Below are 27,269 nucleotides of genomic sequence, written 5' to 3'. Positions count from 1 at the left end.
CCTTGGGCAAGTTAATTCCTCTCTGATCAGGGCCGGCTCCAAGGTTTTTGCCACCCCAAAAAACAAAAAGGAAAAAAAAAATCTTGATCGTGATCTGCAGCTCTATGCCGCTGCTTCAGTCTGTGGCGGCAATTCGGCGGCTGGTCCTTCGCTCCGAGAGGGACTGAGAGACCTGCTGCCAAATTGCCAGTGAAGACCTGGACGTGCCACCCCTCACTGTTGGCCACCCCAAGCAGCTGCTTGCTGGGCTGGTGCCTTGAGCCGGCCCTGCCTCTGATTTGTTTCCCCTCCCACCTTTTGTCTGCAATCTCGTCGGGGGACTGTCTCTCCCTGTGTGTTTGGATGGTGCCCGGAACATTGGGGCCTCTAGACGAATAGAACACTAAAAGACTATCTGCTTTGTCCTCTCCCTCTTAGGGGCTGCATTTGGTCTTTGGTTGCCTTCTGGGCACCTCTCCCTATAGAGAGATTACAGAAGAGGCTCTCCGCTTTTTAAAAAAGGATTTGTTAGGTAGACAGCCTTGTTTGACTGGCAAAGGGGGATTTGTCCACACTCCAAGACAGTCATGCTTCCTCTCTTGGGGAGCTGCTCTCTGGTATGTAAATACTGCTGTTCCAGGCCACTAGAGTGTAGTGATGGTTTTATCAATAAGGAGCTGGCAGATGCTGTTTGCTCTGTGGGAACCTCACTGGCATTGGAAGCTGTACAGTCCCTAGGGATGAGGAATCACACAGCCGACAGGAGTCTGGAGGGGAGCAGATAGTAAAAGTCTGTTTCTCGCTTGCTGTAGAGACTCCAGAGAAGAGTTTTGCATAAAATACAATTAATTAGCTTGCTATCCTGTAGAGCATGCTGGTGGCAGCTGCTGCTAACAAACTCTCCCTACAAAAGGGGATTTCATCCCACTGGGTCTAAGCAGAAGGGGTGGAAAATATCTGTCTGTTCTGCCTGCTGAGCTGGGAGGCGGCTCCCCCATCTGGAGCTGAGCTCTGCCTTTTTGCTGCTGAGTTTCATTCCCAACCATCCAGGTTCCCCCCTCCCTCTCCTGCCCCCAAAACACAGAGCTCCTAGAATCTGGCTCGGTGCATGAACTCGCTCATCCTGGGCTGCCATGTGAAAACACGCAATGAATGCTGAGTTAAAATTACATTTTTTTTAAAAGAGAGAGTACTTCGCTCCGACTAATGCGGCTGCCACTTCACATCAGCTGCTCTCTATGGGATGTTTGTGTTAATGGACTATGGCTCCCCATTGAGCCTGATCAGAAACGCTTACAGCTACAGCCAGGAGGTTTGCATGCATACGTGAGTGAAAATAGCCTTATGTTTTCAGTGCACCAACATCCATTCCAGGGCTGGGCAAGCACTGCGTGTTTGTGAGCATCCAGATATCCAGCTGCCTGTCTGAGCTCTCCAAACGACACATGTCCCCAGAATTGGAAGAGGGCAGTCACAAGATCAGGTGCTCTCAGGATATCTTGGTCCCTTTGTTTTTGGTCCCAGTTCAAACCCAAAAGCTGGTGCAGTTTTGGTCCAGTGGGTTGAGGCTGGAGACTGTGTTCTGCTCACTTCTCTGCCCTGGGTGTATGGTATAACCTGAGAGAAGTTATTTCCTTTCCTTGTGCCTTTGTCGTTTAAAAGGAGGACACTAATGCTCCCTCTCCTGGCAAAGCAGTTGGGGATCAGGGACATGAGAAGCTAGAGCAATGCAATGTCTTATTCCTGTTGGCACTGACTGAGCCAGAACCCAACCTAAGCTCCCAGTGGGATGCCAGGAGGCACTGTGCTGCAACAAGCACTGAGGGGGACTCAGTAGGGGGTGCTCATCTCTGAATCAACATCCACCCTAACCCGTATTTCCTGGCTGCTGTCTTCAATGTATTTCCATCAGAGCTACAGAAACGAGAAACTGGGGTATTAGGAGAGAGTCCAAGCACATGCGCAGCGCGGGCCCCAATCCTATCCCCTTGTCTAACTCAGGACCACCTTGGTGACCTCATGGCTGTTGCATTTCATTTATTAGGGAAGTGCCAGTTGCAGCTCAATAGCTTTAAGGCTGAATTGAGTTTTGCACTGAATGTAGAATACTGGTGAAAATATTGGCTTGCCGCTGACCACTAAATAACTCCCTGGAAAGTCCAAGAGCCAGAACCTTCCCCCACTTTACATTCTGCTGTCTTCCCACAAACCTCTTTTGTCTAAAGAATTAGCGAGTGTGGAGAAGGCGTGTGGTGAATTCAGCTGGACCCAGATGATGCACATGTGCAAAGACGCCTTTTGGGAAGAGGTGCAGAGGTGCCGAACTAGGGGTGCTGGCTTGAAGTGATTTCCATTATATGCACTTAATGTAGAATACTGATGAAAATACTGTTTGCATGCAGAATTTTACCCTAGATCTTGCCTTCCTTGTAGCAAATCATACTGGGCTAACATGATATTTGAACAGCCTCACTGGAGAAAGGAACATTAACTTATGGTCCAGTGCTGCCTCCTCTGACTTCCACTAGCCTTCTGCTTGCATCTGAGTTTATTAGACACCTGATGTTCTCATCACTTCACTCCTCTTCCCCATTGTTTGCCTAAAGCATATTTTCAAAGGAAGAGTTCAGAGGCCAGTTTGCCTGTGTGGATGAGCCTATTTAAAGCTCTCACAATCATAAACGTCAAGGGGAAAACTGCCTGTAGTAGGGTATCGCTTTGTCTTTACCATAATTTGATGAAAAGCCTGGCACTTCAATCACTTCCCACTGCCTACCAGACCTTTAAGAAAGCGCTTTGAATTGACTGGATGCCCCGTGGCACGCAGAGGTTGCCATGGAAATGGTTCTTTCCCTTGGATGACGGTTCCTTGACAAGTCAAACTTATGCAAACTTCACCCGCACTCCTTTTCATTGAGGACAAAGGGACTTTGTGGAGCACAAAACTTCGTATTTGGTGTTCTGCTGTGGGGGAGAGGGGGGTTGTTCCTTACACTTTCTCTTTTCAGATTGAGCAAGGCATGTGATGGGTGAAGTGGAATCGTGTCCTGGGATAGCAGGTGCATTAATGTGCCTTCTTTCCTCTCCTAAATTTTCCCAGTAATTCCCTGACAATAACAGCTCTCCCCTTTGCTTCAGTCCCTGTTTCCCCTAGGGGTTTATTTGGTTTGTTAGTTTCAAAGCCCATAATTGCTTGTTGAGATCCTGCTCTCTGTCTCCTCAGGGAAGGGAAGTGTTTAAAAGGTCTGCTGACTTTTCAGGAATTGGCGTGGTGCTGACCCAGAGCCAGAACCTTCTCCCCCTTTACATGCTGCTATCTTCCCACAAACCTCTTCTGCCTAAAGAATTAGTGAGTGTGGGGAAAGCATGTGGTGAATTCAACTGGACTCAGATGATGCACTGCAATGACGTCTTTTGGGAAGAGGTGCATAGATGCCGGAACTGTGGGTGCTGGGGGTGCTTCCACACCCCCTATCTTGAAGAGGTTTCCATTACATGCAGGGTTTACAGTTTGATTCAATGGCTCTCAGCACCCCCACTCTACAAATTTTTCCAGCACCCTTGAAGAAGAGTGGAAGTGACTGATGTAGGGGCTGGACACCCAGCAAAAATAAGGGACCTATTATCTCCGCTGCCTATTGGCGCTCTCCTCAGGTAGAGGAGGTCTGTAGTTTTTGAGCCAAAGCAGCAGGCATCCGCTCTCAATTTCCCACATGCGTTTGATGTATGGAGTAATTGTGTCAGCTGTATGCAGTGGTGGGTTTATGATGGAGGGAAGAGGAAATGCACACTTGTGAATGGAAAACCTTCCCCTCTATTTCAGAGGACCTCCCTTGTAAATTGGCCCTGCACTTTGTCTCTCCTTTCAGACAAAATGTATTGATACACCCTTTAACTGATTGCTCCTTTTTGTATGCTTGCATTTCTTTTCACTGTGCAGAAAAATAGTGCCTTGCAAGATATCTAAACACTGTGTTTTGTTTCCTTTCCTTTCCTTTTGTTCAAACTATTGAAGAATCCCCATATCTTCCAGTATCAGAGGGGTAGCCGTGTTAGTCTGGATCTGTAAAAGCAGCAAAGAGTCCTGTGGCACCTTATAGACTAACAGACGTTTTGGAGCATGAGCTTTCGTGGGTGAATACCCACATCTGATGAAGTGGATATTCACCCACGAAAGCTCATGCTCCAAAACGTCTGTTAGTCTATAAGGTGCCACAGGACTCTTTGCTGCTTTTACATATCTTCCAGGCATATTTTGTGTTTCTTATAAAGTGTCGGTGGCAGTTTCACTTACTGTGAGGTATCACAGGAATGGAATAATCACCTGCTCACGCTAGGCATATCTGCTGGGGTGGCATTGCTAATTCACAGCGCTTGCTCGTCTGGTTCTTGGCAAGAGGACAGATTCATGCCCCCTGCTGCTCTCCGGCTCTGACTGGGGATCCCGAGCAGAGCTTTGGCAGCTCCGCCTACAACTTGTTTATTTTGAGTGCAGTGATTCAGCTCTATGTGATTAGGCTCATTTGATAGGTCATCCTGGCCAGCGAGGTGATGCCCTGAATGAGCCAGGCCTGCCTTCGTCCAGTTAGCAGATCATATAACATGCTTGGCGGGGTGGAATGGGGCAAAGTCTGCTAGAGATGCAGGAGTTTCTACTTGGTGACTTATGATGCCCCTTCCAGCCCTAGCTTCTGCAGCTGTGTCACTTCTTTTGGTTGTTGGTATTTTTACTTAAAGCCCCAGCTCCTGGAGTCATGTGATTATACACGACTGTCAGCGTGCTATTTTTTCAAGTATGTTTTTAGCCCACATGGTTGCAGACAAAAACTGGGGAACCAGAAGCAAATAACAAGACATTAAAATATATTACATTTTTAAAAAAATCTAATTATTTTAAAGATAATCTTGCATTTTTTTCTTGGGAGGATGGAGAGCTGACTTGTGATTTTGGAACACTTGGGGTTGTCCATACTGCCTCTGGCTGTGGCATCCGATGTGGTGAACCAAACAGAGTTGGGCCTGGTTAGTATGTGGAAGGGAGGGACACCTTCAAAGAAAGCCTGGGATACTACAGGAAGCGAGGCTTGTTGATCAGTAAGTGGGCTCTTTCGTCTGAGTCAATGTTGAGGTAATGTTCCAGCATGGAGTTTGGGGGTATTGTGGTGCTGGGCTTAGGTTGTCTTTTTCAGATGAGCCTTTACACTGAAGTCATGTCCATTTAAAAAGCCCATGGCACATTTCCCAGAAGTAGGGATGTTAGCCCCAGAGTTCTGTCTAATTCCAATGTAGGTAGTTACAGTCAGACGCTTGAAAATTTCCCCTTCCACTCCACATCATAATTTCTTTTGGACAGGATATGCACCTTCACTTCCCATTTTGAACTGATGTGTTGTGAGGTATTTAACAGCTGCCCATGCGCCAGAGAGGTGGCTGCATTACAGTGGTGGGTGAAGGTGTGATACGGGCATTTGCTTAACTTCACGGCCCAGTCTGATCGGGCTATGCAGTTTATTTTTCCTCTCCTTTCACGTCTCTGGGGTGGGTGACAAAGTGAGGAAGAGTCTATTTCAAACAGGTAAAGGAATTGTAAATTGACTGCGTCTTTCACCCCCCCGCCCCCTTTTCTCCCCATCTAGGTGGAGAATGGTGCTGAGTATATCCTGGAAACCATTGACTCCCTCCAGAAACACTCCTGGGTGGCGGATATCCAGGACTGCATAGACCCTGGGTAAGGCTTACTTGAGGAAGCTGCCCTCCCTGTTTCAAAAGGCACCTCTCCATCTCAGCAGAGGAAGGATTATCCAGTGGTTAGAGCACTGCCTGGGCCTAAGAGTCAGTCCCTGCTCTGCCAAAACATTCTATGTGACCCTGGGGAAAGTCCTTTAGTCTCTTGCTGCCTCAGTTCCCCATTTGTAACATGGGGATGACAACACTGCTTCACCTCACAGGCGTGTTGTGAGGATAAATCCATTACAGAGAATGTGAGGTGCTCAGATAGAGAGAAAGAAAAATGAAAAAAAGTCAATTTTTTTTCACCCCAAAATGCCTTTTTTTTTTTTTAAACTCATTTTTTCAACAACAGAATTTGTTCAGAAAAGGTTGGCTAGCTTTAGTCATTGAGTGACCCACCAATCTACTGCCCCGGCAGACAGGGAACAGTTTTCGGATCCAGTTGACTGGACGAGAAACACTGGTACTAACCAGCAGTCATCTCTGTGATGAAACAAGGCCCCTCCCGCTCTGAGCCTGTTACAGCCAACAGCTATAGAGGCTTGTCTCTCTAGCTAAACCAGCTCATGTTTGTAGCTCTGGAGTTCCTAGTTTAAATCTCCAATGTGTCAGCTAATATAGCGGACATCGTGTAAGTGGGGGCTTATTTGTGACAGGAATCCCGGATGTCTCGCACATGCTAACCAGTGGGTTAGAGTCTGGTTCTGCCTGCAATTACAATTGGATACATTTGTCTTCACATCCTCTCCTATGCTGTTGTGCAGTGCTACGGTTTAGGCAGCTGCTGCGGGTTTCACTGATAGACAGTGATTCCTGTGTGTGCAGCCTGCTACCAGCTTGGTGTGGTATCTGTTAGGTTGCAAGACGCTGTAGAAGATTGTCTCGGTCTCACTGAGGGTTTGAGGGGGGGAGAAGGGTTTGACTCCTCAAGACATCATGGAAAAGGTTAAAGTACCTTAATAAACATCTCACAGTAGCAAATAGACTTATTTGCTTTGGCTTTAGCTGCCTTTCTGCAGCATAAGGCTCCATCCTAATTCCAAACATGTCTGAAATACTAAGCTTTTCACGGGGGAAGGGGACTCTCACGGTGGCTCAGATGTGAAGGGAGGAACTGGGAAAGGAGGGATGTCTGTTGGTTTTTATTGAATCCCTGTCTTGGGAGCACATTATACATGTTCTGCTTTGCTGGAGAGAGCATGCGGGAGCCCTCAGCTGAGAGCGCCCAGCCCACAGAACGGTCAAGGGTTTAGGTGTCAAAGAGCTTTCTGAAGTCTAGAGGACCACGTTAATGCACTTTGGTCACTGCCCTGCAGCTTGTAAAGAGTGTTATCCAGGGGCTAAGGCAGTAGATGGGAGCCAGGACTCCTGGCTCTGCCACCATTGCCATGCTCTGTGACTCTGAGCAAGTGGCTTGACATCTCTGCGCAGTTCTCTCTCGATTTGCAATATGGGAGGCAAATACTTTGCCTTCCTTGCAGGAGTAAGGGCCCCAATCCAGCAAACGGGCATGCATGTGCTTAACTTCCAGCACGTGAGCAGCCCTGCAGCCATGCAAGGGACCCTTCGTGGGCTTGAAGCTAAGCACGGGCATAAGTATTTGCAGCATCAGGCCCATGTTTATAGAGCGCTCTGGGATATTTAACACAGGAGCACGCCCAGTGAGCACCAAGAGTGAATTTTCATTCATCTTGTGTTGCTGTGCTTGATCCTTTTGCCAAAGGTTTGAATCGGAAACCTCGTCAATGCCCTGTCAACACATTTTCTGCAGGTTTTTTTTTTTTTTTTTAAGGGTTGCAGTTGAATGACTCCGATTGCTGATTCATTCGCTGGTTACTAAATAATTCAGCAGCTCCCTCCCAAACAGCTTCCTGAGCTGCCTGCTAGCACGTGTCCTCCTGGTTCAGCTAGAGGCTGTTGCTCTGAGAGTAACGGAGACGGGTGTGCGCATCTCACCACAATGGGGCAATCGGGAGCGTCCAGGCTAAAAATAGGATTTCAAGAGAGCATGGCTTTTTGCATGACAGTGGCATCAGGCTAAAGGGGCCGGCACAGCTGTGACTGACAGGAGGAGTCAGCCAATGGTCAGGGATGTGCACACGCATTGCTCCTATAGGGGGTCATTTGGTCTGACGTTCCTGCTGGTGGACTGGCTGTTGCTGTCCCCCCAAGAGACCTTGTCTCCAGGCCCACCAGGCCTATCTTGCTCCCACTCCACCCCCCTATGTTAAACATCAGCTCCTCCATCTCCAAATGGGTGTCCTCCACCTCTGGGGTTGGCCTGCCTTCATCTCTCCCACCTGCTCTGCTTCCCCTACCTGCCCCCATCCGTTCGGTCCCAGATGCTCTCTTTGAACTCTGCTTCCAACCCAAATGGCCTCCGAGTCACCGCCATTACTGGCCAGCATGGGAGCTTGGCCTGCATCCCAGGGACTGGCAAGAAAGGCACAGCAGCTGTCTGGCAGAACTAGGGCCCGTTGTTTCATGGCACAGACACTAGAAATGTGATCCAGAGCACCCAACTGAGTGCATGGAGCTAGAATTTACCCAGAATTATAACATCAGTCAAATGAACCATGGTTCCTACCTGAGAGTGGAAATTCTTCCCTGTCCCCAGTGAGGCGTGTGCCTGCAGAGAGTGACAGCCTGCATGTGACCATCTGCTCTGCTTTCTCCTCGCAGGGACAGCGGAGATGATATTGAACTTTCCTCCTGTGTGCAGGGAGCCTGCCTGCCAGGCAGGGTACCCTCCTGCAGCTGTGAATTTGTGGCTGATGGTAAGGACCCCCGGAGAAAATCACCAGAAATGTTGGGTTCAGATGTTTGGGCATCTTGTGGTGTTAGGTTGGGTTTCAAGGCGAGAACGCAACTGACAACAAAAGAAAAGATTATAAAATGTGGGAGCAACTCCGCTCTCCTTGAGGATCTGTTCTCATTCATGGTACAGCCACCCTGATCTGACAGGCCAGGAATGCAGGCCCAGTATCTGGCCCTTCTGACTCTATTAAAATACCCTGCTTACATGTGCCCTGTAGCCAGCAGCTGATCCTAGCTGACCCCAGCAATCTATCCCTAAAGAAATGGATGGCACAGGAGACTGAGACCAGCACATGGAGACTCTGGCTTCTGTTTCAAATCTGTCCCACTTCTGTTGACCAAAACGTCATTGCTCTCTGTGCTCTGCTGAGTGTGAGAAGAGTTTGGGTCTCCATCCAGCTCCTACTGAGGCATCATGGCACCATTGTCGCTAGTCACAGCAGAGCAGCCGCACAGTGAATGGCCTGTCTGAGACTGAACTATTCTCTCTTACTTCTCGAGGTTGTCCTTCCAGGGCAGGGGAGTAGCATATTGGCAGGATCATGCAGGGAAGGGTTAAAGTGACTCTGCTTGTCTGCAGTCTTTAGGATGACCAGTCTGGCACTAACTAACCCAACAAACTAAACCAGCCGACTGTCTACCTTTCTCTCCAATAGGAGCAGACTGCATAGGGGACAGTACACCAGGTCTGTTATTACTGAATGTGGGGCTGACAACATGGGGGTTTTCTATAATATTTGTTATCAATCTTTTGTTTGCCTCAGTTTCTCCTATATTTTGCATGGCTACCCAGTGGGCAAGGAGGAGGACTAAGTTGTCTCTGGGGGCAGGCTAAGAGGGTGTGTGTGTGTGTGTTGCCTAGCTCTCTGAGCCTGAATATGTCTCTAAAAAGGACTGTCCAAGGCTGACACTGTAGCAATAGGAAATTCAGACCTGTATCAGTGGAAAACCCAGTTAACCAGACTTTGACCCCAGTAAGCAGTGACCCAAAGGGAGATGGAGTTCCCCCACCTCTCAGCAGGGACGCTGAACAAAGACCTCGGCATGAGAACAAACGGCTGGAAGGTGTGAGCTGGAGGGATACAGTGTTGGCTTCTGGAGGAAGCTGGAAGCTCACTCACCTGGAACTAGGCTAAGGAAGGCAGACAGAGAGACGGAGCCAGAAAATGCAGCTTGCCTAGGGCTCTGAGCTAGCCAGACTAGGCTGTGCTTTAACCCTCATTCCTCTACTCTAACCTATGGACTTCCTCCATTGTGGGTGACTAATAAACCCACCTGTTTTGACAACACTGCCTCAGCATCCCTGTCAGTACATGGTGAGGTGCATTAATCCCTGGTGGGTGAACAAGTCTCTACCAGGTGTCAATCTCAGTTGGACTTGCTGAGCAGAGCTCGTGGTGTGAAGCAGGAGTGTTGGAGCCCCCGAGGTTCAGTCTCGGGAGGCTGTGTGGCCTGCCCTGAAGGAGGAGCAAGACCCCTTGGGGGTCTGACTTACTGAAGGGTTTCTCCAAGAAACTGCTCCAAAGTTGATGGCGTAGCACCAGTCTGGTGGGTCTGTAACAGGTGTCTGTGGGTTGATTTGCAGAGAAACTCTGAGCTTTAAGCCATTAAAGCCTGCATTCCTTTCAGCTGTACACAGGACTCCAGACAGATGTTCTGTGCTTGCCACCCAAACCACCACCCCAATCGCTGCCACTATCATCTCAGCCCCGCATGGCAGGGCCAGGGACTCCTCAGGGGAACACCTGGCCCATGTACCACTTGAAAACTTCCTGCAGACCCTGGAGTCGTCAGCCACCAGCAGTCATTTAGCAGGTACCTGCAAGGCTCTGGGCGGGGCAAGTGGGAGGTAGCCACACTGGCTACCTTCCAGCTGATTTGCTGCATGTGACACAATTAATAGAAGAAAAGGGGAAAATCCCATTGCAGTGCAACGTGAGTCTCTTGAGCAAGCCTGAGCAGAACTGCTGCATTCTGATTAGAGTGAAGGGTGTGAGGGGGAAGGGTGGAGGTGGGAGATTAAAGAAAGGGGTGTTCATGGGGACAGGTGTGTACATGAGGTGCCTATACAGAGGGCGGGTGTGCCTGGTGGAGAAAAGGGGGAAGGTGTGGACCCAGGAATAAAGCTGGTGGGGCGGTGGTGATGGGCAGGTTGTACAGGCAGGCAGGGAGGGCTGAGTGCACTCAGTTCTAACCTTGCCCTGCTGCTCCCAGCCAGAAGAGCCCATTATTAGTTTAATATAGAAACCCTCTTTCTGCCCTGCCTGGCTGCTCTTTCAGTGGAATTGAATGGAGCACCCAATAGGGTGACCAGCTGTCCTGATTTTATAGTGACAGTCCCGATTTTTGGGTCTTTTTCTTATATAGGGTCCTATTACCCCCCACATCCTGTCCTGATTTTTCACACTTGCTGTCTGGTCACCCTAGCACTTAGTAGCCAGCCTGCTTGGATGTTATTTTCCCACATGACGTCCCAGTCCTGCTAGAATAGCCAGAATGTCCTTTGCCAGAGCCCTGCAGTCTATTCACTATTGCTGCCATCCCTTTCGAAAGACAAACATTTCTCTCTCTAAATGGCCTTTCTTTTACCCCTTTCCAACTGTACAGGGGAGGAAAGCGAGACAGAAGCAGAGATCAACCTCTCAGATTTCCCCTGGTTCCACGGGACACTGTCGCGGATCAAAGCTGCCCAACTGGTGCTTTTTGGCGGGGCCAGGAGTCATGGTCTGTTTGTCATTCGGCAGAGCGAAACTCGACCAGGCGAATACGTGCTGACTTTTAACTTCCAGGGGAAAGCAAAGGCAAGTGCCATTGTGATGCTGATTATTTCATTGGTTTTAGAACTGCCCTAGCAGCACTCACCCACTGTTCTCTGGTGCTATCCCTAGTTTGTCTTTCCACCTCTCAGTGTCACTCCGACATGTAGTGTGCAGAGAGCAGGACAGGGGGCCTGTCTGGCCCACCTGTCTGATTACAGTGGGGCTTGGAAGCAGGATGGCTCTGCTGACTTCTAAAAAGATGCTCGGAAGTGTCGTTATTGACTGGGCTTTTTTGGGTTTGCCAAGATCCCAAAATACGAATAATCCTCTGACCCTTGAAAGTGTCTTTCATCCCAGAATGATGCACAAGGATCCATTCCATCTGTGGCGGAAATGTGGCCACCTCTGCAGAGGATCGTAGCAGCTGTTTAAAACACATGGCCATGCTGTATAACAAATTAGGACAGGAAGGGAAGAGAAATCCTGTCTCCCAATGGTTCTCTGTGTCTTTAGTTCTGTGCTGCATAAGGGGGGATGAAAAGAGCTAACATTTATGTACGGCCTTTTATCCAGAGGTCTGGATGGTCAAGTGGTTACCAGAATTGGAAGCACTCCACAAACTACTACTACCTCACTCTCTTCATTGTTAGATCTGAAAGCACTTTACAGAGGCTGTCAGTATCATTATCCCCTTTTTACAGATGGGGAAACTGAGGCACAGGGCGGGACATGACTTGCCTGAGGTCCCCCAGCAGGCCAATGGCAGAGTTAGGAATAGAACCCGGGTGTCCTGAGTCCCAGTCCAGTGGCCGGTCTACCGGGCTACAACACTACAGATCAGTTTTGCCCCGAGATTGTCTAGGCAAAGCTCCCATTGATTGGCGATGGGATGTTGGATAGGATGGGATCTGAGTTACTGCAGAGAATTCTTTCCTGAGTGCTGGCTGGTGAGTCTTGCCCACATGCTCAGGGTTTAGCTGATCACCATATTTGGGGTCGGGAAGGAATCTTCCTCCAGGGCAGATTGGCAGAGGCCCTGGAGGTTTTTCGCCTTCCCCTACAGCGTGGGGCATGGGTCACTTGCTGGTGGATTCTCTGCAGCTTGAGGTCTTCAGACCACAATTTGAAGACTTCAATAACTCAGGCATAGGTTAGGGGTTTGTTATAGAAGTGGATGGGTAGGGTTCTGTGGGCTTCTTTGTGCAGGGAATCGGACTAGATGATCACATTGGTCCCTTCTGACCCTAGAATCTATGAATCTATTTCAGTGGAAGTGATACCCTTATATGTGAGGGCAAGATGGAGACCTATGTAATGAACAGGGATTAGCTCACCATCACTGAAATGCAGCTATCTCTGGGGTGGAATGCTGACCCCTTTTAACAGGGCACAGAAATACTGAGCTACTGGTCAGTACAGAGGGTATATTGAGTCAATATACATATGCTAGCTTCGTTTGAGCTAGCATGCTAAAAATAGCAACGTAGCTGAAGGGTGGTAGTATGGGCCAATGGTCTGAGTATGGGCCTAGGTCTTGGACGGGATAGTTCTCAGGGTGGCTAGCCCCTCCCGCCACCTGCGCTGCCCCGGCTGCACACCCTGATCAAAGCTAATGTGTGTATATCTACCTCTAGCTGCAATAAAGACGTCCCCAGAGAGCAATATGGGGGTCCTGGATCCAGTTGAAAGTGAGGAAGGGATTGTCAGGTGGTTACCAGAACTGGAATGTAGCCAGGACACTGGGGCTATCAAACCCCTTGTGAAGGAAGCCTGCGGGGGCTATAAAGGAAGTTGGATGTTAGCCACCTGGAGCAGCCCAGGGAGCCAGTGCGAAGCAAGGCTGCTAGAGGAGAGTGAATGAGCCGCTCGGTGCAGGGAGAGGACTAAGAGCAGCCCTGGAGGATTAGAGTGTAGGAGGAAGCGAAAGCTTCCTGTTGGCTCAAGATGCTGCTGGGGGGGCCCTGCCAGACCAGCTCGAATGAATAGAGAGTAAAATGCCCAAGGGGACCCCAAACTACCCACTTTGCCAATAGCCCACGCAGTTGCACTTTAGTCTCCGGGCTCGGCTCCCAAGTGAGCGTTAACCGCCCCCCTCTCCCCAAAAGAAAAGCAGCTGCCATCTAGGGCTCTGTCTGGCTGCCCCAAACATGAAGCTGGGGGAGTGGAAAGGCTATGCCACTGAAATGCATCTTGCAGATTTGACAGCGCTTGCTGCTCTGCTAAGGCAGGAAGGCTTTAAAAGAAACAATGCTGGCAGCGCCTTATCCCAGTGCCAGCCTGCCAGGAACGGCACAATAGGAAGATCAGAGCAAGGCCTGCTTTTTTTTTTTTTTTTAAATATAAAGCCCATTTGTTCTTGGTGGCTAGTTTTTTGTGTGCGTCTGACGCAGACCTTTTTTTATGCGGTGTATGACTCACGTGCCCGGATTAAGCACAGGCTATGCGACTGTCAGCACCCATTGCAGTCTGTCCCTCTGTAACATGGCTGCCCTAACTCCATGATACCAGCTGTGGGTCAGCAGTGAGATGGTGCCACTAGCCTGCAAGCCAGTGAAAGGCTGACACTGCTTAATTGTCCAGCGGGACAAGAGATCCCACTAGAACAAGTTGGACCTAGTCTTTAGCTCAGGGGACAACTCTGGAGATCTGCCGCCTTTTCCCTACACCACCACTGACTCACTGAGTGACCACGGGCAGGTTATTCAAGCTCCATTCCCAGCTCCTCTGCAAAACGAGGCTGATATTTGGCTCCCTTTCTAAGGTGCTTTGAGATCACTAAATTAAAAGCCTCTCTTTTATTCTTCTGTTTCTGCTTGGCATCGATGGCCCTAAATGCTGGGACAGCCCGAGTGGCTCGGTAGCAATAACTCTCGCAAGTGTCCACATTCTAGCGAAGGGGCATCAGTTCTCCCCTTGGTGACGCCACTAGTTAATCTCCCATGGAGAGATCTATTAGCCCTTTGGTGCTGGCTGCACAGTTTCCTGGCCTGATGTGTGAAAGCGAAATGCCTTCGCCTGAATGGTGCTGTGGATGACGTCTGAGGGGGTTCAGTGAAGTAGAAACCTGTCAGGATTCAGTGGCAGAGTAGAGTGCAAATCCTCTCTCTTATTAGACATGGCAGGGGTGTTCTTGGTCCAGCAGACATCCTGCTAAGCCCTGGGTTGGGGTGACGGGGAAAGGGAGACATTCCTGAACTGGATTAGGGCTGAGGGAGCTCTGAGCCCTCTCACCTCTGCAGGGCCGAAGGGGATGTCCCCCTGGCAAGTGTTAGCCTTGGCAAGTCATGACAGGCCTGATCCTGAGTGATGCTGAGCGCTCTCTACTCCAGCTGGTTTCAGGGAACATTGTGGGTGCTTAGCACCTCTCAGGCCCCAAGAGAGGAAGCTCTTGTTACATATTTTTGTTTTATTTTTAGAACATAATTGTTTGCTCCAAATCTGTACATGCCGTGCGTCCTGTTGGTGAATTAGGATTTGGGTGCAAGTTCCTTATCTAGCCTGATCTAAATCAACAGTCATACGGCATATCGACTTGCTAACTAGCCCCTTTCCTGTGGCTTGGCTTTATTAACAAAGAAATCAAATGCAGCATAACAAAGCTGAGCTCCAACGTTCTCTCCAGGCTTGACTCCTCTGGGGCTTCTCCCTCAAGACTGCTCAACCCACACCCTAGATTAAGGGCCTCTGTTTATCTTTGCATATTCCAAATTCATCCCCTGCCTGCCCCACCACTCCATTCCCAAAATACATTGATGCAACTTCTGAAGCTTGAAAAACTGGCCTAGTTTTAAAGATATTAACATAAGGGGAGAAGAATCCAGAGCCCCGTCAAATTCAAATCTTCAGTGCCAGCCTGATAAACAGTCACGTTAATGGACTTCCGAGCCTGGGGAACAGATCTTTTAATATGAGATTGCTGAACCAACTTCCTGACTTACAGTACAACAGAGAGGCTGCTGGATACAGTTTTAGTCTGTGTGCCAAATCCTGCTTGCGTTACCGTGGTTAGTATGGTCATCTGTCCCATTGTCGCTGATGGGACTCCTCGTGCTGGGAAGGTGAGGAGGAAGGATGCAGCCGAGAACATAACTTTGGGAGTAGGAGGCTCCCTTGTCTGCCAGATAATTTGAGGATTTGCAGCTTGTGTCTGACTTTTCCAGTCTGCTCCCACTGACACCAGAGAAGGTTTGCACTGGCTTCAGAGGAAGCACTAGCTCACGGGTGCTCCAGTGAGATCCAGGGGTGGTGCATGTCTCTCTTCTAGCTCGGGATGTAAAGCAGCTTTCCAGACTGCTAAGAAAGAGCCAGACCACCCCTTTTTCAGGTGTGCTCTGGTGTGTGGTTATGTTCTACCTAAAGGCTGCCGGCCTGGGGGACTGAGATGACTCAACAGGCTGTGGAGGTCTTGGCTTCTAGGTCACTGGTTCCAATGCAGTCGTGTCTGTTCAGAAGTCAGGGCTGCAGGCTCAGGCTAGTTATGTGGGGACAAGCGTCTGGTTCACAAAAAGCTCTCCCTGCAATTCGTGCTGGTGGGCCGACCGCAGAGCACTGTATGGGCCTACCACAGAACTGCCGTGTCACCCCTGAGCTGCCCTCCCAGGCTCTGGGTTTACACCCATCGGCAGAGAGCCCAGCCAGGAAGCTCACATCACTGCTGCTGAGGATGAACGTTGGGCTTCGTTTCGCACCATTATTAATCTGGCATCTTTCACCAGAGCCAAGACTCTTGGAAGGGATAGGTGTGGGGGGTAGACAGCAGTTCCTTCCATGACTGTCCAGGCCAGGACTGAGGGGAGACCCTGTATGGTGACACTGGGCAGCACAGGCTGTGTTAGGTGGTCTGGCAGCTAGGCGAGCCAGAGAGAACCAAAGGATCTGTCTGTATCCAGCAGCCCCAATAGAAAATCCTGTTATTTATTGCAGCCAAGCCTTGTCACCACACCACCAGGGGGCACACTACATAGGGTCCTTTTTAAATCTCCTGGGCTTATTAATAAACACACACTCCTGAGTTTGGTAGGAGTTGCGCAGAGGAACCTCACACTTCACTGGAGGGACTTGCAATTCGGAAAGGCCATTGAAACGTGCAGTGTTTATAAGGAATACTGCCCTGTAGGGGTGAAACGATAATGGTTTAACAGGCCACTCCACTGCAGACGGAAGTAGCTAAGGCAAATGGCCCTTGATTTCCCAGCAAATGTCTTGCACTGCAATTCAGTTGCACTTTAACTTGCATGCAGCCGTGCTCGTGTCAATGAAAGGTCACAGAGCAGAAGCTCTCTGCTGTATGTTCTCTTTGAGCAGCCTCTATTCCAGATTTATTTTGTGTGTGGGTAAAGGTGCTTTGCTTTTTCTTTCCCCCTCTGCTCAAAGAACACTTCTGTTTCATGCTGCTGGTAACCCTGACCGGACGCTTTCCGAATGGGTCATAGTAGCTGTTGCTTGGCAGCCAATCAGTTTCCCGACATGCTCTGAAACATGAGCTCTTCCTGTTTGAGCCAAATCGCTAGCAAAGCGGAAAAAACAATGTTGTTTGTAGATAACCAGTAGCCTTTGGATTGAGGGAGCTGTAAACGTTCTACCTGGCACATGAAGGAACCAAGCCACGTGCACGCTCTGTGGCAAAAATAACACTTGAGTCAGTAGCCACGGCTGCGGTGGACTTGCCCTTTGGCTGGCCCATCTGCTTCACTGTGCTCCTCTCTTGCAGCACCTGCGGCTGTCCCTGAACGAGAACGGACAGTGCCACGTGCAGCACCTCTGGTTCCAGACCATCTTCGATATGTTGCGGCACTTCCACACCCACCCCATCCCCCTGGAGTCCGGCGGCTCAGCTGACATCACTCTCCGCAGCTACGTCGTGGCGCAGGGCCCCTTCTCTGGTAGGTCACCCGGGTAGCACAGCCTCCTCGTGATCCTGCACAGGAGATGAGTGAGGAGAGCTGGAGATGGGCCCGAGCTCATATCCGGATGCAACCCTAGGACTTGGGGTCAGGGCCGTCTCCAGGAGAAACATGTTTACACCAAGTTTCCTGCAAACATCCAAAAGAAAAAGGTTCTCTCGTGTTTTCCCCTCCAATACCATTTCCCAAAAGCTGTGCTGCTTATTCGATGGTGTTGCCCCTCTGCTGCCCCTTGGGGAGTGGGGCTAGGAGCACTTCACTTAGCCCTTGAGTTCTTCTGACCAGCAGCCAGCTCAGGAATGGTGGTGTCTGGCTCCAGAAGGAACCGCATCCAAGATTCCTTGGCCAGAAGGACCAAGCCGGCTTTACAGGCTGGCACCCTTTGAATATGGGTTGGGGTGGATTTCCAGAGACAACTTTCACAACATAATGTCTGATATCTCTCATCCAGGGATCTCAAAGCATGGTATGAAAGTAGGTCTGCATCTATTATCCCATTTTACAGAGAGACAAACTGAGGGTCAGTGAGCTTATGCTCAGGGTTATACAGCAAGGGATTAGAATAGAAACGCAGCATCCTGGATGTGGATGTGCCCCTTCTAGTGGTGGCCAGGCCATATATAGAGGTTGGGCCTGCTACAGTCCTGGCTAGCAGAGCCAGCTCCTTTAGCTCAAGCAGTAATGGTGTAGGCTTTAGCATCCAGAGGTCCTAAGTTCAGTTCCTACTGATAACCATGTACCTGGCCTTACAGATGCCCAGTGTTCTGCTCTAACCACTAGAGGTGCTGCCTCCGTATATAGCAAATCTAAAAGAGCTCTGTGTGTGTATCCATCCCCGTGTCACTCCATGAGCTGCAGGAAGTGTGTTCTGGGCGCCAGTGTGTGTATTTTCTGCTCCAGTGATAAGAGATGTGCTGAATGGCCTGTTGCACATACTTGATGAGGCAGGGCGAGTGAAGTCACTCAAGATGCAGTTGGGTGGACCCTTGTAGGAAGGATTTTATTACCTTTGTCCGTGTGTCTGATTAGATCTTGAAGGGCTGAACAGGGCGAGAGCCCTGAGCACCTCGTGTCCTGAGGGGATGTGATCGTTTGGGTCTGCGCTGCCTCCGAATTGGCATAGGGTGGATGCATTTAAAACCCGCTCCTCAAATGAGCAATCTCAGAGATCAGTGGGGGCCGTAACGTGATATAGAGGTCAGTGGTCCCCTAGATAGCCTTCATATGGGGCTCAGGGGTGTCTCTCAGTTTGTCCCCAGGGAGACGGGCTTCCTTCCGTCTGCATAGGAAGTGGCAAGAGGCCTCCCCAAGGAGCTTGATTTTCCCCCAAGACCTGCCTGGTTTTCTGGGGTGCCACCAGGTCCATGCAGAGTCCCCTTGACACTGGGCTGTCACCCACACCCCTCACGCCCCTCAATCCCTCCAATGGGGACATGCTGCCAGGAGTCCCTGCACCAGCTGCTGTCCTCTCCACACCCTGTAACAGCAGTGAGTGAGGGTCTGCTCAAGATGATGCAAACCTGATGGGCCTGATCTTGTTCCATGTCTCCATCCAGGGTTTATTGGGGAGGAGGGCGGGCAATAGGCCACATGTTCCATCCAGACTCGCTGAGCGCTTGTGCAGTTGGAGGTAGAAGGGGCAGAGTTACAGCGCTGGCACTTTCTGCTCTCGCCACTTGGCCCCGTAGATTTTTGTGCTCCCCTTGGAGGCATTTCAGCTGTGCTAGCAACTCACAGGGCTTCCGAGATGAGGCCTACGCAGCCCGGTGCTGTCCCAGCTGGGTATGGGGCAGGCCAGGGCATCACCATGAGAGCGGAGGGACAGTGCCACTGTGCTTGGGGAGAAGGAACCACCCCTGGCTGGGCAGGAGACACCCCTTTGCCCTTGGAGGCCTGCAAGGAAGGGCACATAGTTGTGCTCACCCCCTGCAGGCAATGAGGGTTATGTGGCTTCACGCAGAAGACTCAGGGAGCAGCTGTCCCCAGATTGGCCAAGACCCAAATGGACTGAGAGCAGATTCGTTTGGTGTCCTGCCATGGGTCAGTGTGAGAGGCTGGGAGGGACAGGATGTAGCTCCTAGCACTGGAGTCGGAACCACCGGGAGATCTGCAGTGAGGAGTCACGGTTAAAGGGCTGGAGTGGGATTCGGGAGACCTAAGGTCTTTCTGAGCTCTCCCACTGACGTTATGTTGTGAGTTCAATCCTTGAGGGAGCCACTTAGGGATCTGGGGCAAAAATCAGTACTTGGTCCTGCTAGTGAAGGCAGAGGGCTGGATTCTGACCTTTCAAGGTCCCTTTCAGTTCTAGGAGATAGGTATATCTGCTATTATTATTATTATTATTATTATTATTATTATGTGGTGACTTGCCTGCCATGTCGCAGGTGATCCCGCCTGCTTCCTTGCCTGGCCTGGGTGCTGTGAGGCTGAACCGGAGTCTGCAAAATGCTGCGAGATGGGCAAAGATGATGAGCTAGCTCCTTAGTCAATAGAGCAGCCCATGCCAGTACCACGCTGCCCTTCCTCCCATGTCCAGTGCAGCATGGCCATTCCTGGGACCTGGCTCCATATTTCAACTGATTGAGGGCAGGGGAGACCATACCACCTAGTGTCTAGGAGTTGGAAGATCTGCAGCAGATCTGAAGTCCTGACGGTCACTGACTTGCTGGGTGGCCTTGGGCCAGACCCCCTCCACCTACCCTATGTGTGCCTCAGTTTCCCCACCTGTAACTTGGGGCTAATGACACTCACCTGTGTAAAGCACACGAGACCCTCTGATGACAGGTGCCGTGTGAGTGCAAAGCATATTGGCAGCGCTGTGTGGGGCAAGCGTCTCTGTGCGGTATGTGCCCTGGGGATGGATAACTCCTCTCTCTCCTCGGCTGTCAGTCCAGCACCGAACGGCTCGTAAAACATTCACCCTCGTGCATTTGCCATGCACGTGACTCTTTTGTGTTTCACCTTGCAGATGCCAGCCCTGCTCCAGCTGTTGCCTCCCAACAGCCCAGCTGCAGAAGTGACCTCTTGTCCCAACACTACTTCTCCGGCTTTGTGCCAGGCCCTTTCCAGCCCACATCGCCCGTGGAGGGGGCTGTCGCCTCTTCCTCCTCCACCGGCCACCCTCTGTACCACCGAATGGAGGGGACCCTCAGCGCCCGGAGCCGCAGCAACAGCACCGAGCGCCTGCTGGAGTCGCCCAGCGTTAGCGCGGACGACTACCACGAGAGCGACGGCTCACGCAACAGGACCAGGGCGGTTGAGAACCAGTATTCTTTCTACTGAGGGGTCACAGAGTGGAGGCTAGCCCTCTGTGTGGGGTGTCCTTGCCTGCCGATGCAGCCGTGGTTCATGAGGTTGCTCGTGCCATTGCTGATGAGCCCTGGCTCCGATCTCCGACCACCCACCTCGCCCAGTGAATGTTTACATATTGCCATGGCCCAAAGCCTTGGGCTGTCCCCACTCTCTTGTCAGCTTTCTGGTGTGCCCCTCACCTCCGCGTCCGATTCACTGGTGCCAACTCCATCCATCACCAGCAATGGACCTGGGCTGTCCTGTCTCCCCCTGGCAGCTCGGAGAATGGTTTGAACGATGAGCGACTTGCCAGCCGGGAAATCGCGTTGGGTATGCCCAACCAAACACATTCACAGCTCCCTAGATCTGGCTCGTGCTCTGAACTCACAAAGCCAAAGACACCAGTGCCATTAAGAAACCTGTTCTAGGGTCAGCAGTGCCCGCTCTCTGTCCTTGTCATCTTGCGGTCGGTTCCCTTAACTCCTACGAAGACTCGCCTGCCGGTCTCTCCATTGTCTGCTGTTGGATCGGGACTCACTTCCCGCTTGGGTCTAGTAACATGCAGTGATTCTCCTGGAATAGGAATCCATGGCTTTGATTTATGTCGTTCTTCCCTTAGCTGTGCAACAATGAAAGCATCTCCTGGCGTTTCCTTGATGGAAAGGACTAGACATTGCCAGTATTGGAACGTAGTCAAGGTCACCTCAAATGATTACTTCCCTTCAGGGATAATTACCTTGAGTTTTGCAAACAAGACACTGCAGGCTAGTAACGTTTTGAGGTGACCTTGTACATGACAAATCTCGCCAAGGTAGTTTTGTTACTAGTACAGAGAACGTGCCAGCACACACACCTGTCAGAGATGGAAAAGACCTGTCAAACTACCTGGTCCCTCTCCATTGCTATTACGAGATTGTTCGCAGGAAATTTAGGGTTGTTTGTTCACTTGAGTCCCAAACCCGTGGGGAGATTATTCCACAGCCTAATGCGTCTGACTGTCAGAAAGTTTTTCCAGATAGCCAGCCTATATTTTCCCTTTCTTCACTTTATCCACCCTAATGATTCCTTTTTCCTTCTTGGTTTTTAAAATCCTACAGCTGCTTGAGGGGTGGAATAAAATCTCCCTGCCTCCGTCACCTCGTATCCAGCCTGTATCTGTGGAGTTCTGTTAGTATTTCCTTCTAAAGCCATCTCCTCAGGCCCTGATCATTTGTGTTTATGTTCTCTGAACTTCCCCCAGTTTGTCAATGGTTTCTTGGTAATATATGCACGTGTGTCTTATGCATATTCTCTCTCTATCTTTTACGTGCATGCTCTTTCTCTCTGACACACACATACACCAACCTGAAAGTTCCTGGTTGAATCCCAGTCATGGCTATACCCTGTATGTTGCATTGTCGTTGCTAAGAGGAACACAATTGCAAGTGCATCTTTTGGCTAACATGGCAAATTCAACCAGTTCCATCCCCTAGAGACAGAGCTTTTAAAATATGACATTGGCCCAGATTTTCAAGTGGTCACATATTTTTTGGGGGCTGCTCCAGTGTTTGGGTCCCCAGCTGGAGATGCCCAGGGAACCTCATTTTCAGGAGGGCCAGGCCCCCTCTACTCTGTTAGAAGTCAGTGAAAATTTGGTTGTGTTCCGCAAAATTAAGGCACTGAAAAATCAGAGGCCACTTTTGAAACTATTGCCCATTAAACTTAACCGCCTAAGGAGAGCGAGCTGGAGACAAGAGAGGGCTATTTCTTGCTGTGTTCATAGATAAAATAACTGAGGTGTTTGGTTGGTATGCTTCTGGTTTTAATTTAAATAAAAAAATGTGTACTCATGGCTGGATGAAACTCCCTGTGGGCAGAGATCCAGCACTTAAAGCCAGGTCTACACACTAATTTAATGTTATATAATTATGTCAGTTGGTGGGCTGGGACCTGGTGTGCATATTTTTATTTAAACTGAAATTGTTGCACCAGTGCACCTCTAGTGTGCATGTGTGGCAAAATGGATTGAGCACTGGACTGGGACTTAGCAGACCTGGATTCTGTTCGCAGTTCTATTAGCCTGCTGGGTGACCTTGGGCAAGTCACGTCCTGTCTCTGTGCTTCAGTTTCCCCATCTGTAAAATTGGCATAATGAGACTGACCTCTCTTTTGTAAAGTGCTTTGAGATCTACTGATGAAAAGCCCCATATAAGAGCTAGGTATTATGAAAGCTGCCTTTTAACACTATATATTGTTCCCATATGGAATAAGTTATATGGTGTAAGCACCTATCTGCCAGTCTAACAGAGTCCACGCTAGGGAGGGCTTCCGCTGCAGGTATTGTTAAAGTGGAACAACTTGTGTGTGTAGACAAGGCCTTGAGTCCCACTCAAGGGTTCTTTTGGCATTTTTTGGTGCCTTCTTTCCTGAGCCAGCAAAATGTGCCCTCATCTTTCCCCCCGCCCCCGTGGCCACTTCTCCCAGCTCTTCCCCTCCCCTGCCCCCCACTTGCAAAGGCAAAGAATGGGTCTTCTGGGCCAGCCTGCTGCACCACCTGCTTAAGTGTTGTGCCCCTGAAGCAGGATGCGGGGAGTGAAGCCTTGGGCTGCCCATTCCCCTCTGCTTACAGCCACTTCTGCTTTCAAAGGATCTGGAAGGGACAGCGGGAGGGGTTCGATTTAGGTTGGGGTTTTTATTTGCATGCTGCAGCAGCCCAGCCCGGGCGGGGTCACATACAGAGGAACCCGTGCCATACTCACACAGGTGGCATCCTGTGCTGCAGAGAAAGGCAGGGCTTTCTTTGGTAGCGAGTCTGAAATAGACCTGCTGTATTTGCGCCCCCAAGGAACTGACGGGGAGTGTCCAGATACTGAACGGTTGCTGCCATTCTCCTCCTCCAGAAAGACTCAGTGGGCTGGTTGGACAGAGGCAAAGCATTGCCTCGCAGACCTTCGCCAGCTGGCTGCTTTTTCCCATTCCACCGTGGGGGTGAGGTAAGCGGGAAAGGGGGCAGCAAATGATCTACAAGCAAATATGTTGATTTGTAAATAGGGGGAAGTAGGGAAAAGTGTAATGTTCTGTAGAATAACTAAATTTATTTAAGCAACTTGTAAAACAAATGGGAAAATTGAGTTCCAGTTTTGAAATAAAACCTCTTGAACCAAGACGCTGCATTGAACGTGATTCTAGGGGCTTCCCTGGCTTTGCTCTCAGAGTGCCAGCTACCATATTAGCTTATCAGAGTGCGTATATAGGTGCTGTAACTACAGGTGCAGCAGCCTTCCTGGCTCGAAACGGTTTCCATCATATACACGATTTACAGTTTGGTTCACTGGCTTTCAGCACCCCCACTATACAAATTGCTCCAGCCCCCCTGAGCACATAGGAGGCCCAGTTGTGGACCACATGCCCTGTGTGTGTGAATAGGTTGTTTATGATCTGTAGACCGGTAGCACCAAGAAGTCCCAACTGAGAGATGGGCTGCATTATACTAGGGGCTGTACAGACACAGAGCAAGAGATGGTCCTTGTCCCAAAGAGCTTCCAGCCTACACAGGGTGGGAAGGAAGTACCTGTTGGCTGTTTAACAGCTGGGGAAGCTGAGGCACAGAGCGATCATGACGTGCCCAAGGTCACAAAGGGAGTAAACAGAACTGGGAATTTACTCGAGGTCTTGTGGCTTCCCAGCTAGGGGCTTAACCACAAGACTCTTCTTCCTCTTTCACATGCAGCACTGACAGTGGCCTCAAACGGTGGTGGCTGGAGCACTGTTGGGCAGCAAAGCACTTCCAAGTGGTCCACAGAGTTGTGCCAGTGGTGACGCTTCTGTGCCATGGATCAGAGTTTCTTTCTGCTAGTTGTAGCCTGTTTTTGGAGGTTTATTGTGAGTCGCTAACCTCAGCCAGCCCCCTGCTCTTTTGCTGTCAGTGTCACATGGGTCACTGGTAAATTCAGCATGGTCCTATATCCTCTGGAGTCAATGTTCTCTCTGCTGCTGAGGCACTGTCTGGATTTTCCCAGAATGCCCTGGCACAAGCTTAGTTAGGCGGCGTGATGCGGGCAGCGACACAAGCCTTGCTGATACCTGGGAACAGTTTCAGAAGAAAGCTGCTGGACCCGGTTTCTTGTAACCAGGTCAGGTGATACGAAAAGCAGGATGGAATCCTTGGCTCTAGGACGCTTATACTGCTTGATCCCTAAGGCAAGCACCAGGGACAATTACATTGTGTGCTCTTGTGCATTAGTAAGTTATTCATGCCCTGGTGTGTTGGTGAACTGCAACCTCTTGCAGCAGGGACGAATGAATTGTGGGTTGTGCTGGAAAATAATGTTCCGTCCTCCTCTTACAGGATTCCTGGGAAGCTGAGAGAAGGACACGTCTGTCCATTTGTAAGGAACAGAGAGATCTGGGAGTAGAAACAATGTAAGAGACAAGCCAGCTGTAGTGTAGTTTACTGGCTTATTTGTATGAGTCCGGCTGCCCTCGGCTGGATGGAATCGGAACTGCTGTAGCGTGTGTGATTATTAGGGTAGAGACTGATTTACAAAGAACCCGAGAACCCTCAGGATCAAAGGTTTTCACATTTCATTCACTTAGATATTGCAAAGCTCAAATGTCAAAAATGGACATTTCTGCCCCACCTCCCCATCCAAATGCAGGAGCATGTCAGAGCGATAACAAGTTCCGTTTCTTTCAAGAATGCCCCCGTTTTCAAGAAAGTGCCTCCAAATGCTGAATTTTGAAATGCAAACAATTGTTTAGACCAAGAGCAGGGTTGGCTTTTTTTTTTTCCTCTGTTTAAACATGCAAATGTTTTCCTGTTCTGGTGTAAAACCTGCCAGGCTGCAGTCAGCACAATTTTGGAATTGATCAAGACTCCACCACAAAACTGTGAATCATTATATGGCAATTTTTAAAATTTCACAAAGGAATATTTGCTATTTTTGCACAACCCTGACAATTGTCTTGTCTCCAGTGAGTATCTTGAAAATAACAAGCAAGTACCAACTGCACTGTTGGCTCAGGTCAGTTTCGTAGGGCTGTGTGGTTTGAGGGCACACTGCTCATTGGCTTTTTCCACATACTGCACGTATGGGCTCCTTTAGATGACCAGCAAAGCAGCTGTGATTTTATGTGGTCGTACCTTGTTACAGGTGGGAAACTATAGTTTGGACTATCTACAGAACCAAACTAGCCAGGTCCATGTTTGTAGCTATTTCTACACTCCTGGTTGGCATTCCTTCATTAGGGACTAGTGCCCCAGAACCATGACCTGACAGCCAGGCAGTAGTTCCCAATATTGAAATGTTTATCTTGGAACTACAGCTTTGTAGAGGTGGTGGCTGCAGTGATGAAGAAACGGCATTGTAGGGCAGTCAGACCGGCCGATGAGCATCTAGGTATTAAGCGATGCAGAGGGACTGGCTGGGTGTCAGTGGATTAGTAATGATATTGTATACAGCACTTTTAATTTCCAGGCTGCTTGTGACTGGAAGTGGACCAAGGGCTATTCCGTGGCTTGTGGGAAATGAGCTAGTTTCTATTCAGCCTCCAGTGGACAGGTGTCCAGATCACAGGAACCACCATCCTAACTGGCCTGTTTTCTGGCCAGCTTAGCAGAAGGCCCAAGGGCTGACTGAGCCATGGAGACAGGACTGCCTTGAGCAGCATGCTGGGCAGTTGGCTGCGGGGCAGGTTATCTTGCTCCTACCTGTACTGTGGCTGTCCAGACTTCAAGCACTGGTGTTGTCAGCCATTTGGGAACTCTGCCAGCACTAAATTCACACCGTTCTTTTTAAAATCAGTTTTGTACGACCAACACGACGCATAAACCAGTGTGATTTCTAGATCAGCCTCAGAGGAGGTAAAAAGGAGCCTTCTGTAAACACAGAGGGGGGCTGAACCAGAAAGCCAGCTCCATGTCCTCTGTCTTTTTTGGGCAGGTTCAATAGTAGATCCAGATTTTGTAAATGGTCCTTAAATGTACAGAGCGGACTCAAAGCTCTCCCTCTGCACATCCCTTGCACCTTTAGGCCATCTGGGATCTGGATCCAGATTCTGCAGCTTCTGCCAATCTTGGTGTAAAATATAACAAGGCAGTATTCCCCTCTTCCACTGCACCTGACCTTTAGTAGCTAATTTTGGCATGCACACAGCCTGAGTGAATGTCATGCCATTTCTGTAGCACACAGCTGGCTGACAAGAAATTTGGCTTGCATACGAAGCTTGTGGCCCAGCCGGGCTCTGCATTGACTCCCGGTTCTTAATTTCCAGCTGTTGCAATGGCTAAGTGTCGCTCAGGTTTACAATCTCCCTGTTGGTACAAGCCTTGTGCCTTCAAAGGCTGTGAAAGGAGATGTGCATGGTGCAGGCTCACATGCAGGGAGCTACCTCAATGCCTTCTTTCCCATATAGATTGCTTATGTTGTTGGAGGCAGCTCCCCTCAAGCCACCATAATCTATCACTGTCTGTGGACAAAAGCCTGTGAGGTGTCACGTGGAGCGCTAGTTAAGTTACTAAAGTGACACAAACAGATGGTGCAGGCAGCAACACAGGGAGGTGCTAGGAGCGAGTACGGTCTCGCTTACATTGTCACTGAGGTAGAAATTTGGCACAGGCAGGCATGCTGGTGCAAAATGCACTGAATTCCAGCCGGGAGCCTCTGCACAGCGGGTGTGCACAATCGCAAGCAGCCACAAAACACAGCCAGAATGTGACCTTCTGTGCAAACCGAGGCCCCCTCTCTCTGGCATATCTTGTAGGGCTTTGGGGACAAAACTCAGCTCAGCATTGCTACTTGAGGAGAGTAGA

At 49.9% G+C, this 27,269-nt stretch overlaps 1 protein-coding gene across 3 annotated transcripts in view; it reads left to right on the top strand.

The window, feature by feature from the left end:
• The window catches only part of SH2B2 (SH2B adaptor protein 2), a 71,547-nt gene extending 47,925 nt beyond the window's left edge, over positions 1-23,622 (top strand). For 2 of the 3 annotated variants that reach the window (XM_050929105.1, XM_050929102.1), the window contains exons 4-10: positions 5,616-5,707; positions 8,392-8,486; positions 9,183-9,212; positions 10,156-10,341; positions 11,134-11,327; positions 16,996-17,167; positions 20,157-23,622. In XM_050929105.1, the coding sequence (XP_050785062.1) occupies positions 5,616-5,707; positions 8,392-8,486; positions 9,183-9,212; positions 10,156-10,341; positions 11,134-11,327; positions 16,996-17,167; positions 20,157-20,470 (1,083 nt within the window). In that variant the 3' untranslated portion in view covers positions 20,471-23,622. The remainder of the gene's footprint in view (positions 1-5,615; positions 5,708-8,391; positions 8,487-9,182; positions 9,213-10,155; positions 10,342-11,133; positions 11,328-16,995; positions 17,168-20,156) is intronic. The other variant, XM_050929103.1, reaches the window with a different exon arrangement.
• Positions 23,623-27,269: the final 3,647 nt, after the last annotated feature.

This window comes from Gopherus flavomarginatus, chromosome 19 (genome assembly GCF_025201925.1).
Source record: "Gopherus flavomarginatus isolate rGopFla2 chromosome 19, rGopFla2.mat.asm, whole genome shotgun sequence".
Taxonomy (NCBI): domain Eukaryota; kingdom Metazoa; phylum Chordata; order Testudines; family Testudinidae; genus Gopherus; species Gopherus flavomarginatus.
Note: the sequence above shows the minus strand (reverse complement) of the source record. Positions and strands in the feature narration are given on the sequence as shown.